The 13782-nt window shown below is 37.1% G+C and overlaps 1 protein-coding gene across 2 annotated transcripts; it reads left to right on the top strand.

Moving 5' to 3' along the window:
- The first annotated feature begins 2706 nt into the window (after positions 1-2706).
- zc3h11a (zinc finger CCCH-type containing 11A) lies at positions 2707-13243 on the top strand. 2 transcript variants are annotated; one of them, XM_082155222.1, is made up of 17 exons: positions 2714-2815; positions 4163-4232; positions 4374-4521; positions 5880-5999; positions 6097-6220; positions 6314-6496; positions 8504-8569; positions 8649-8729; positions 8815-8916; positions 9004-9072; positions 9181-9276; positions 10105-10638; positions 10753-10820; positions 10934-11297; positions 11556-11707; positions 11805-11950; positions 12062-13243. In XM_082155222.1, the coding sequence occupies exons 3-17, from the start codon at positions 4468-4470 to the stop codon at positions 12267-12269; spliced, it is 2367 nt and encodes a 788-aa protein (XP_082011348.1). In that variant the 5' UTR covers positions 2714-2815; positions 4163-4232; positions 4374-4467; the 3' UTR covers positions 12270-13243. The 2 variants fall into 2 exon arrangements, with proteins under 2 accessions (XP_082011347.1, XP_082011348.1); XM_082155221.1 differs by having other exon boundaries at positions 2707-4232.
- Positions 13244-13782: the final 539 nt, after the last annotated feature.

Here is a 13782-nt window from a genome sequence, read left to right as displayed (position 1 = left end):
AAGTGTGAATACTGATATTTTTGTTATTGCATTTAAAAAAGGGCAAATTTATAGGCTACTCCTAGGCTTACATTTTTAAATTACAAAGGGCCTACTAATGTTTTTGTTATTGTATTTTCAATATTATAGGCTATTATTTGTGCATAAACATATCTGTTTATAGTAAACATACCGTTTGTTTGAAAACATCATATTTTGTCATCCTTGCTGCAAGCTTACAAGAGCGAAAATATCATTAAATGTGAAGGGGGGCCCTAAAATATTTTCTTGGGAAAAAGGGGGTCTCAGACAAAAAAAGGTTGGGAACCACTGCCTTAGAATAACGTGATAAACAAATGTTATCTGAGCTGAACATCTTGCAGAATTAAGGGACATGTTGTGTAGTTGCTCTGTATTGTGTATTGTATTAAGATTAACAACTTTCTGACACATTTGGGGTACGAGACAATTTGAGAAGTCATTTTAACTGTTCATTTTATGTTTCTTTATTAAAGGGGTCATATAATGGTACATACAAAGTTAATTGTACTGAAATGTGTGTTGGCAGTGCCTGTACACAACCATCATAAAATGATCAAAATCCATCCAGTGGTTTTTTTTAAATCTTCTTTTATGTTTCCCCCCAACTCAAGCTGTTCGATTTTGTGACGTCACAAAATCGACGCCCCTCCCACGACTGTTGATTGACAGTAGCGTTTCAACACAGCCCCGTCCTTGCTCGTGAGCGAGCTGTCAATCATAGCCCGCACGGACCGGGCGTCATTGTTGATACTGGAGCACTGAGCAGAATGGCGTCTAAGCGATTGTGGTGTTCTGTTCTTGGGTGTAATAACAAACACAGCAGTCATTTTGATGTTCCTAAATCCGCAGTGGCTGAGTTTGTTTTCGAAGGGAATATGCCCAAAGCATTGACGCGGGGATTCCCTCGCGGGGATTCCCCATGATCAACATGCTTTCATGTTTCACAGACTGCTTTACAAAGGAGGGTCAGTATAAAGATGGTTTTGCTTAAAGCTGTTCCTGAAAAAAGGATCGGTACCAACTTCGTGTTCCTGCTGCACCTCCAGAAGAACTGAAGTGAGTGTAACGTTTTATTAAGCTTTATATTTATATTAATCTTTGTAAATGGCTTGCAGGCTTCACATGAATGTGGCTGTTTACACTCAGGGTACATTACAGCATGTTTTCTATGTACGACGTTCTCAATATAATTCATATAATGAACAACGCGTCATGGTTATTGTGTTATTATTATTTCAAACGGTGTGCGCAGACTGCGCACAGAACAGAGGGGCGGGGTGAGCAAAGCTCATTATCATTTAAAGACACATGCACTTAAACGCGTGCTGAAAAAAGAGCTGTTTTTGACCAGGTAAAATTAGTGTTTTCTTACAACACTAATGAGAATTTTTTATTAAAGTATATTACAAACTTTTAATTTAGACCCTAAAGAATCATATTAGCTTGTACAAAAATGGCATTATATGACCCCTTTAAACTTTTAATCCTGATTATGGATGAATTAATTTTAGCCTACTCTTCATTTATTATTTGATTGTCTGCTGTTAAGAAATAAAATTTGACTTAATCATCTGACTGGATCTCCTCCCCGCATCATTTTCAATGCACATTTGTGTTCCGCAGAAAAAAAAGAAATAGTCCAGTCATTTTATGAAAAAAGGTTGAACAAACTGCAACAGAAGCAAACTCTACTGATTTTGTATCCTCAATATGTCCTGAGTACGAAAAAAAAAAAAGCCCCTAGGAATCCCATTAGGGGAAAGTTTCGAAAAAGACCCAAATATAGCCTATATTCATATGCCTATTCATTCTTTTTCTTACGTGAATAGGGTAAAAATTGTAACCTTTAGATATCACCATGAAAATTACTGAGTGGATTACTTACATCAAGACAAACAAAAAATGTATTACAAGTTTTTTTTAAATTGTTTGTTAACATGGACAAACAGTGCATAATCTAATTACGTATGTGCTAATTTGCATAAATACCACAACAGATCTAAACATTGGGTATAGCCAGGTGAAAATGTCTTGTTGAATCTTGTTGATCATGTTTTGCTGAAGTGTTTTTTCTTTAATTGCTAATGCTCTTTTTACACACAGACTGAACAAAATGAAGCATTGCTTGGTAATTGGTTGCGAGCTAAACTGGTATTATCTAATTGTGTAGTTAAATTTAACAGCTAACAGATATTCAACATAATTCATTTGTTAGACAGTCTAAGTAAAATACTTAATGTTAAGGTCTGAATGGAACCCATTTAGGCTACCCATGATGACCATGAGCATTAATACATAGGCTAGAGGCAGGAAGAAGTAGGCTACTTTAGAAACCAGCCTTTATTAATTATTATTGCAGAGATGAGGTTTGGGGCTGGGTCTGTGGGACTGTTTCTGGGGATTCACTTTTTATTTTACCTACCTTTTGTCTTCTGCATTCTCCTTACCATTGTCTCCTGTTCTTCCCTCAGACTCGTCCCCCAGAAACAGTTGCAATTTGCAATTCTGTTGCAGTTTGTTCAAGGTTGACCCCCATTTTGACTTAAAATGTCTGGACTAAAAGTCGTAGGGGTTTAGAATAACATGAGGTTGAGTATAATATCAGTGTCATTTTTGGGTGAACTGTCCGTTTAATGAGCATGTCCGTCACAATGACGCAAGCACTCTCCTGCCTGTACAGACGGGCGCCATTTTGTTCCCTTGTGAAGTCGTAAAGGAATAACTCCAGTCCGGGAGCGTCGACCTCTCTTCATGCACCAAACCGATCATACTTTATTCCAGTCGGTATAAACTGGTAATTGTGAACGCTTTATTTGTGATTGAACGTTTTATTTATTGATTAATTTACTTTAGTTAAGTGTAGTAACGTTAGTCGTTCTAAATTTAACAACATGCTAAAGTTAGCAACATGCTATTCGAAAGCCAATAGAATACTGTGTTATTTTCACGTAACGTTACACAGCTCTTGGACGTAAAATATACAAATTACTTGTTGTTTACACGTTGTTTGTAAAGGTGTTTCTCATCTGACAGCTTAGTAAAAGCAGTTATGCCAAACACAAGGCACCAAGGCCTAACACGACGAAGGATAAAACTATGTGTTGAACTGTGGATTTAAATCATAACGTGAACGTTATCCCATTGTAATCGAGCGATTGAAAAACTTTCTTTTTATGGTAACGAACGCGTAATTTCTGATGTTCTTTCGTTTCATTTATTTATGATCAAGTAACGTTAACGTATATTAGGTAATATTTGTTTATCTGAAAAAAATGTGGCTTAAATATGTAATATTCACAAACGCTGATTTTGTAAGACGCACTCTGAATTTACAGGTGCGGATACAAAATCGGCGAAATATTAATTTGTATATTACCCATTTTAAAACGTGACAATTGTGGTTTAACGTGGTCGAAAAACGAAAGCAAGAGCCAAAATGTGTAACTTAGATTCTCAAGACAATTTCGTATTTAAAATTGTTTGTATGCATTATCACAGTTTATTGTGCCCAATTACATGTTCTATGAATCCAAAAACATGTCTCCCATGAGAATATTTTCAATGATATATATATTGTGTCCCTGTCCTTATTCAAATAACGTTAACCAATTATTCAGCACATGGGGAGTGTTTTTGTCTTCTTTTTGAAATGTAGGTTATGCAAGATCTTGTCCTTCATTCCAGAGGACAACTGGATTTGGATAATGAATTGGCTTCCCTGAAGATTGCTGCTTTTTCTTCTTTTTTTATCTCACCATAGGTTTTTGTTTTCCCCCTATTGGGCATTTTTTTAAACAAAAACAAAAAAAAAGTTCCAGTCTACCCCCCTTTTAAATTTTCCACCTGGCTTCAGGAGACGTAGAAGATCCCTTTTTTTCCTTTCCAAGATATCCAGTCCCATCTTTGCCCTCGGCTCTTCTTTTTGACAACATCTAGCTTGACGATTTTTTAAAATTCCCCCAAACCCCCTCACCACTCAATTATCACCAATATTGGAGAAAAAAAAAAAAACACGAAACGGACATTTTCCACCATCTGCCAATTTTATCACAGCAGTCTGATGGGAACAGGTCTCTAAGAGGCAAAAGTTGCCCCCTCTTCCCCTGTTCAGTCTTTACTCATCAGTCAAGTATTCCTTCAGGATCAACACAGTGCGGAGCGACCCTTCAAGAAGCGCTTGAGATCACCAGGGAACGTCTCAGCCATTGCAGGTGAACGAAGTTCTTGCAACGCTTTCTCTCATCGGTATTTAAATGTTGGCCACCATTTTGCATCATTCAGGACAGAATGTGAAAGTGAAAAATGTGAAAGGAACAACAGGAGCATGAATAGGCTTGTAACACTCTAAATAGGGAGATTCACGTGGACCCTGTCGCAGACATCCAGAACGAGATCCCGGCATCATTGAAGAGCTCCTGACCTGGAAGAGTACAAACTTGTGCCAGAATGACCATGCAAGGAGATGACTGCTACTTCTTCTACTATTCCACCTGTACTAAGGTAAAATTAAGCGTAGAGTCACTATTAGGGGTTGTTCACCTGACACTGTTTTCAACTTAAAAAAAGAAAACTTTATATGTGTTTTGGCCATTCATTCGCAGGCCAACGACGTTTTGGCGGCCTTAAAATGCAAGATTTTGAAATCGGTTTCAAAGTGCACGTTTTTGAGAAAAATATATCTTTATCGTCTCCTGCAAAAATGCTAATTTGTGAAAACGGTTTTGTCATGCGCATGCATGTGTTCAGTCCATTAACACATAGTGTTTACAAAGTGACTCCGCCAACTACTGGTCTGGCGTCCATAATGCCGCGTTTTTAGTCGTTGTCATGGATCCATGTGAACGGGATCGATTTGACAACGTTGTTGTAAAGGAAAAACGTTTCCCTTTTTTTTTTTTTTGCATCGTTATTGTGTATTCATAACCTTAATTGGAAAACTGTGTCACATGCTAGCAATTGCTCAGAAATGTTCCTGTTGTTCAAAGTAGATTTTTTTTTTCTCATGTTCAGATTTTGATCATGAAGGTCATAACAACTTATTACACGGCTCTGTGGAATACTTAATTCTGATTATTGAATAGCGCCATTCAGCAGTAATGTTATTCCTCGATAACAACCGCTGAAAACCGATAACAGGCTCACCCAGGTTACTAAAGTCAGCTGCGCTATACGCTTACTAGGAACGGTTTGCTTTTATTTTAGCTAATAAAACATTCAAACTCAGTCGAATCAATATGTTTTATACAGTTATTTAATTATGCCATCCAGAATCGTGGCCTCGCTCTCTCTTGTTTCATACAATCGCAGCTGCTGCCATTATGTGACTATTGTTTTGTACAATTATAGGATAACAAACTGGTACGATTTTAAAAGAGTTTCATCTCAAATTAATGTATCTTATGCCCATAATTAATGTGGCGAAATGCTGTGTAATAAGTGGTATGACTGTACCGTATCCCTTAAATGTCCGTCTAGTTTGAACTTGCTGCGCAAGCAACTGCTCCCTCCGCGGAAGCTTTGCATTTAAAGAGCTAATCAAATATTTAGACTCCGATCAATATTTCGTGTCTAATTATTTACTTGTGACAAGAAGCCGTGTAATAAGGGTGATATTGTACATCCATGTACATTATCCCTTACTTAAACAATTATTTGTATAAAAAAATTATAATTTGTGTATTGTATTTAATGTCTTTGTACAGCTCCTTGGCATGCTTTTACAATTTTTAAAGTGATCTATAAATAAATGTATACTGTATATTAAATGAACAATTAATTGTAATATATAATATAAGTTAAATATTAAAATATTAATTTAATATAAATGTAATGTTTTGTCCTGCAATTTGCCTTTGTAGGGTGACCGCTGTCCTTTTCGACACTGCGAGGCCGCCATGGGTAGCGAGATTGTCTGCAACCTGTGGCAGGAGCAAAAGTGCTTCCGTAACATCTGCAAGTTTCGCCATATGGAAATAAAGGTTTGTGACCATCTCCATACTCCCTTTATGTTGAGATCCTTTCATTGTTTCTTAAAGGGGACCTTAAAAATGATCCACCCTGTTACTACCTTTATAGAAAAACCGCAAAGTAATCGCATGCTATTGGGAGAACCAGCCAGCTGGCTGCCAGAAACCTCACTGTGCTTTTCATCATGAGAAGCCACGCATCATTGATGGGAATTATTTTTCCCCAGACAAAGGTATTTGCCAGTCTTTGCAGTTTTTTTAATAATCTTTCATAAAAAATCAAAAGTTTGAATAAATAAATTGGGCTTTTTATCATTGTTTTACAGGTCAAGCAAAGGAGAAAGAAGAGAACCCACACGAGGACCAAGTTAACCAAGTCCCTGTGCCCACTGCAAACCCTACTAACCCACAGCTTAGAGGGGTCATTAGAACTGAGACCCAGGAGAATGTCCCCAGCCCTACCCATCCACCTGTGGTCATCAACCCCGTGGATGATGATGATGAGGATGGTAAGCACACGTTCCTATGATGTGTCATTTTGAAGAAGTACATCTGAATTCAAAATAATAAATATAATTGAAATACAACATGTAAAAGTAAAATAACTCACAAAATCTTTCATTGAGGTTTACCTAAGATTGGCTTTCTTCTCACCGATCTCTAGATAGATTGCAGATAGGCCTATATTATATGATATTATGGATCAGTGTTTCCTTGGTGTTTCATAATCGACACTGTGACACGACTCATGTATCATGTGGAATTTCTAGTTTCCCCACTTGTAAACGTGGCGCATTGTCAGCACTGAACTGAACCAACTGTTTTAAAACACTTTTCAATACTAATTTCTTTCATTTCACTCCCGCCTTGCATACAAAAACAAAACATACTTCTACATCAATAAATAGAGGATTCTGAAAGAGGGTAAAAAATAATAAAGTGCACTGTCATTAACGTCTTTTAAAAAATAAATAATCATAAATAGATATGATTATTTATGAAAAATGAGTAGCCTATGTGTTACCTATGCTTTGTCAATGTTAAGATTCTTTTTAATATGCCAATAAAAATACTCCAGGCTTTCTTCGGGTTATTACTTAATTAAAATTAAGCAAAACAAACACAAATGTTTATGCGCCGTCATGTATTTGTGAGCTTGCAGCTTGAATCTCTTAAATGAGAACGACAAGTTTAAAGCTTACAGGCTTCCGTACGTCAACCGCCCGCATTGTCTTTTGGGATTTCTAATGGTTCGATTCTTTCAAGTCTGCATTCGATGCATCTTCTATCAAGAACACATCCGGTTACTTTCATGCGTCTGTACTTGCGTTCTTGAGTATTGGAATTGAACTTCGACAGTTGATGACGACGTAGAGCGAGAACACAAGATCGCTTAAAGGAATAGTTCACTTCAAAATCAAAATTGTCATCATTTACTCACCCTCAAGTTGTTTTAAACCTGTATAAATTTCTTTCTTCTGCTGAACACAAAAGAATATATTTTTAAGAATATTGGTAACCAAACAGTTGATGTAATTGGGTACCGACATTCTTCAAAATATCTTCCTTTGTGTTCAGCAGAATATTTTATTTAACTATTCCTTTAAGAAAGCACATTGAGAAACAGCCTTTGTCTCTATTTTTAGCGCCAAGTTTAAACTTAAATTAAACTACATATCAAGCATTTATGTAACATATTTCATTTGTGCATTAATGGCTGTTGTTTTAAAGTTTATTTACTTAAAGTAGGTAAGGTATTTTACCTTTGAACACCGTTGTTCTCCCCTCAGATGCAATGCTTTAATGGTGGCCTTGCACGCAATTCTTAAAATGCCCACAAGATGGCGCCATTTATTCGCGAATCCGATATACCTGATTATGGAAAATGCTTAAATATTGTGAAAAATATCGGTAACAATTATTATCGGTCGATCTCTAATGTATTGTTCTCTTTTAAAATCTTTTATTTTTATGTGTATAAATTATGTGTGAATATTCCCAAACTCTCTGACGGTGCGATATGGGTTATGTGATTGTCTTATTTCTAAAAATATGAAAAAAAGTTTGTACTAAAGTAAAAATGATTGATAAACACGTCTTTCGAAGGGAACAATAGTACTTTGGGTGTCTTGTTTGTCTTTTTTTTTCTTAAAGCACCAGAACTTCAATACATTTTAATAGCAACACCGCATGAATGTGAATCACGTGATATTCGCCTTTGATCTCGTAGGTGTATGATTCACTACGAGAAGAGAGATCTGTCCGTCTTGCCTGCACTTTTTCACTCCTCCCCTCACTTTAGCCTACTTTTTTCTAAATTTCAGGCGAGTGAATCTCAAATTAGCCTATTCAGAACTCATAATTGATATTTCCCACTCACATTAGTTCCAACCCTTAATTAATCTTTGATTAGCTGGTTCAGGTGTGTTTAATTAGGATCGGCTATGGTCTGCAGGTGGCCCTTCAAGAATAGAATGTGGCATCCCTGATCTTGACACATTGCTCATTGTTTGCAGATCAGTTCTCAGAGGAAGGAGATGAATCTCTCGGAGGCTCACCCCGGAAACTAATCACATATAAAGGTGAAGACGGTTTCCATGTTTTGTTAATATTTTCTATTATGTATTGAGCGCTTTATTTTATTATTGGTCTGTTGTGCAGATGATTCGCTGAACTTTGGTATCCAGACACTGGAGGAGATCAGATTGAGGAAAGCACTCATGGCCAATCTGAAGAAAGCTGGTAGATAAACCCTCACCTCTATTGCTTTCCAGTGATCTGTTGTTCAGACATCTGATCTTAATTTTCACTTTTTGTTTGTTTGCAGGGCAGTCCACCATGCAGAGCTCTGCACAAAACAATGGAACTGCTATTGAAAAGGAAAACATTCAGTCTCTTTCACATCTGGAAGTAAACAATGCTAAGAATGGTAAGCAGCCCAAGTGTTTGAACTTTAGTTTTCATAACATCAAACCATTTGTTCACATTTAAGCCCTTTTTAAAATCTGTGTTGCAGATTCGTTTGTTAATGAAACTGGAAAAAGAAAAATTTCAGACAGACTTGGGAAAAGAATTTTGAAAAGAGGTACATTTATGAAAACGGTTTGCTCGATATTGTAATAAGTTTATGTACCCGTGGTCCCTTTTTACATACTTCTGCCAAAAACTGACAGATGTTATCATTTAATTGAAGATGGTCCTGTGGAGGAAGAGCTACCTTTGAAACGAAGCCTTGCTGAACGACTCGGTGGAACTGTTGAATCCTCCACAGATGTTATACCACAGAAAGGTACGAGACTAGTTTATTGTCCCAGCTGTGGCTGTAGAGGCATTTTGCATCCCTTTTAAAATTTATGTAAATCCCACCCTTGCACATTAATCCCTTAATCAACAAATACATATTAGAGAAATGCCAAGCAGAATGGGAAGAATGTCAAAATAGCAAATTATTTGAAATAAATTCTGTGGTTGGGAAAATATGTCTACCCTTTTAAATCAAGACACGACTAAGTGTTATTTACAAGGTGTCTGATAGGCCATACTAGACTGACTCATGGGCATTTATTGAAGGGTGAAGGACAAAAATATCAATACTTTAGTACCAACTTGTCTGTAAAACATATTATTTTGGACTACCCAATCTTTCATTTTATGAGACAGCGCTTTTTATCAGGACAAACTTAAGGACTTATGGATCCAAAATTTATTTTACAATTTGTGGGGGACATTTATTAGTACATTTAAAGAATCTTTGGTAACACTTTATTTTACAGTGTCATTGTTACATGTAGTTACTATAGTAATAACTATAAATTATGCATAATTACATGCAACTTACCCTAAACCAAGCCCTAATCATAACCCTATCGTAAGTACATGTAGTTAATTAATATTACTCAGTACTTAAATGTATAATTACACTGTAACAATGATACCTTAAAAGAAAGTGTAACCAAATCTTTTATAGAGTTGTACTCATTTTGTACTTGTACTTATTTGTTTTCATTGTTATACTTATATGATGTTGTATCTGCCATGTAATAGCCAGTGATGCTGATATAAAAATAAACTCAAATACTACTACTACTTCACAATTTACGTTAATAACTCTTTTCAGCTCAGAAACCAGTGCGAGAAAGACTTGGATTGACCTCCGACCTGCCCAGCACCGACAGCGAGCCAAAACCATCCGGAGACATCCGTATAAAAACCCTTGAGGAGATTCGGCAAGAGAAGGCAGCCAAAAGCCTCAACTCGAGTAAAGTTGTGCGTGTTGTGAAAGAAGTGCCGAAGGAGCCGCTGAACCCTTCCAAGAAAAATGTCAAACCTGCTGGTGGACCCCCAGTTAAGACTTTCTCTGAGATCCTTCACGAAAAGAAAAAAATGCAGGAGAAAAGAGTCCAGGAAATGAACACGACTGCCAAAAGTCCAGAGGGGAATGAAGGACTTTGCTCTGCAGAAGCTGCAGTTAAGGCCCCTGTGGCAGCTGCGGAGGTACGAGTTAAAACACTGGAGGAAATACGCAGGGAGAAGGCTGCAAGGATGCAAGCACAACTTCAAGAGAACACAGACGACAAGACCCCAACCTCTAGTGAAGCAGAGTCAAGTGGACCTCCAAAGAGGCGCATTCTGCGTGTTAATAAAGCTTCAAGTAAGTCAGACACATTCATTTAGTTTGTTTCAAGGAAATGGTTTAAAATTGTGGAAAACAGCCAAGGATGTGTGTTCACATTTTTATTTCTTCAATTGTAATTTTTTTTTTTAGCTGCTGCCAACACTGTTGGTCAGACAAAACCAGACACATCTGATAAGAAACTGGAACCTGCTACAGAGGTAAGAACAATTCCAAAACAACCCAAGACAACAAGCCTAAGAGGATATTGTTTCCTGTTTATATATATATATATATATATATATATATATAATTTCCTTTGTTTAACTCGCAGACAAATGGAAAAGGCGAACTCTCCAGTGTGCCTGTTAAAGTGAAGACGTTTGAGGAGATCATGCGTGAGAAGAGACTCCGCAAGCTACAGGAGGAGCAAGTCACCTCCACCAACCAGAAAGACGCATCACCTGCTGCCTCTCCGCCAGCATCAGAATCCTCCGCCCAGCCTCAAACCACAGTGAGACAGAGGATCGCCCTCAAACCCAAGACCTCTCCGCTCCCTGCTGCTGTAGTGCCTCAGAAAAGCTCCCCCGAGCGGTCTGGAGATAGTACTCCATCGTCAAACACACCAAAGCCCTCCACCTCTCCGGTCATTCCTGTCCAGCTCGCTGAGGGAACTATACAAACAGTGGAGAAAAAGGGTAGGAGTTAGATTCTTTATCTCGTTATTTGATCGTGCAACTCAATTTCCATTTTTAAAGTACTTTACTGACTGGATCGTTTTTTACGTACAATATTACTCCTACAAAAATAGGATAAATAATAGTTGATAATGTTTTAAATATGAGAAGCCAGTAATGTTTACCACAGTACTAATATAAACTAAAAGAAATGGAATGTAACTGTAACTCCCTTTTCCAAATGGCCTACTCACTTTACTGCATTTGTCTGCGTTTCAGTGAAGCCCAAGGTGAACGTGAAGCCATCAGTAATGAAGCCGGCCCAGAGGAGGAAAGCAGCAAAAGTTTACTCTGCAGTTGCTGAAGTGAAACCTCTCAACGCCGCCTGTCAATCACCTCCCTCCCTGCTTATTCCCAACAAGCGCTTTAAGGTGAGGTTTATTTACTTGAGCAATTATTTTGTCACTGCTGGTTAAAAAATAAAATAAAAAATAGTTTAAGCATTTGTTTTTTTTTGTACTCTTTCAGGTGGCTTCACCAACCTCTCTGACAGATGTTCGGTTCGACACTCAGCAGGTGCCCTGCTCCAACACAGAGGATATTCAAATGGTGCCTATGAGCTGCCTTGAGCCTGCCAGTACTACATCAGCTGAGACTGCTGCAGTCCCCCAAAGGTATGGGAAATGATCTTATTTCATCTGATGGAAGACTACCATTTTTAATTGATTTATATGAAATCGTCACACAGAAACTATACAAATTAACACTTTTTTTTTTTTCTGTAGCCCTGTGATCAGAACACCCAGTGTGCAGCGCAATCGGCGGTCCAGCACCACTTCTGGTCGAGCTGCTGTTACCAGTTCATCGATGGATGACTTTGAAGACCTGTTAGATGAATTTACTGATGATCGGCTTGAGGATGACTTGGAATTGGATTCGGGCAAGGGAGAGGATGACCTTCTTTTGGAACTCTCAGAGATGATTGACAGCTAGAAATAAGCGATGTCACCCCTTTACTTACCACTGCCACTATGAATAAAAAAAGGACAGTTATTTTAAAATAGGATCTTTTATTTTCGAACTCTGATGGATCTTGTTTTATTGTTCCTTTTAGATTTTTCTTGTCAATGTAAATATTTCTTCATCATCAATAGTGCTTTAGAGTTCTTTTCTTTAGTTGACTTCTTAAAGCTGTCAAAAATGAGGGAAGAAACATAGTTGTTGCAGGTATGAGCAAGCCATTATAAGACAGCCTCAGGTATAATGATTGTGTTGGAGGTCATGTTATAGCACTAGTCATCATTCATTACAGAGGCAGGAAGTTTCAGTTGTGTACTGTGTATGCCAGAATTTTGTTTTGTTTTTGTTTTTTTTGTATTGGAGAGGCACAGCAAGGCAACACCTTTCTCAGTGTTCATTTCGAGTCGCATGTATTAATCTGAGTTATGATATGTTCTTTGGCTGTCATTATCGACATTATTTTAACTGGTGATCTCACTAACCTTTGATCTGCAATAGGAAAAACATTTTGTGATCGTATTATTTAATGTTTTGACTGAGCTTGAGGTCACAGAAATGTTCCCCCCTTTTTCATTTGGGTGGAAGGAATGCTATTATAAATGTTATGCTACATGGAATTCCCTTGGGAACCATCTACACCTTTTCACCTTGTGGAATGATTATCAAAACATTTTAGCAGTTACTCAGACTTCTGAATGCAACACGTAAACATGACAAAGCTGTGTTCTCAGGGAAAATCCTTAAGCTTTGCTCATCTTTGTTGACCTGTATATTTTCTCTTCTTTGAAAATGTCTTGACCATGTCTTCTCCTCTTAGTTTTATTCACCTTAGTTTACCAACATCATGTAGTAAGGGGCTGGGATGAGAACATGTAATCTGTTCTGCAGTATCACCTAAGTTGCACCTCTTCAAAAACATTGTAAATAAAATGTCTATGAAAACCTTATTAGTGTTTTAGTTTTTTAATAGCATTTACAAAAAATTGTTATGCATTGGTAACTTGAGTATTTTTCTAAATACTTTTTGGGAATGTGCTATTGTTTGAGTGTTTGGGATGCTGGATTTGTTGTGAAAGGTAATATCTGGTTTTAAAGTTTAAAAAAATTACCTCAAATTCTCTTGAGGATTTAAATCTCAGGATGTTTTCTTAGACATTTGTGCTGCAACAATATTTTAAATCCATTCATTCTAAAATAATGCAATATAACCCACATTATTGTATCTGTACATATAAGAAAACTGGCATATATCCTAAATATGAAAGTTTTTTCAATAGGTTTTACATTCACAAAATGGAAATGCCTTTGTAAGCTGTTTTACATTACTGACATCAATCCTTTGCATAGGAATTTAGAAATGAAAAAGTTTAACCATTGTCAACTAAATAAAGTCAAAAAGCTGTCAAACTTATAATAATAATAATAATACACGTACTGATGTTTTATCACTGGAAGCCTTACAGAGGACTCCACAAATATTGGCACC

The sequence above is a fragment of the Leuciscus leuciscus genome (genome assembly GCF_965113295.1).
Source record: "Leuciscus leuciscus genome assembly, chromosome: 23".
Classification (NCBI taxonomy): Eukaryota; Metazoa; Chordata; class Actinopteri; order Cypriniformes; family Leuciscidae; genus Leuciscus; species Leuciscus leuciscus.
The sequence above is the reverse complement of the archived record's forward strand: the minus strand, read 5'-3'. Positions and strand labels throughout refer to the sequence as shown.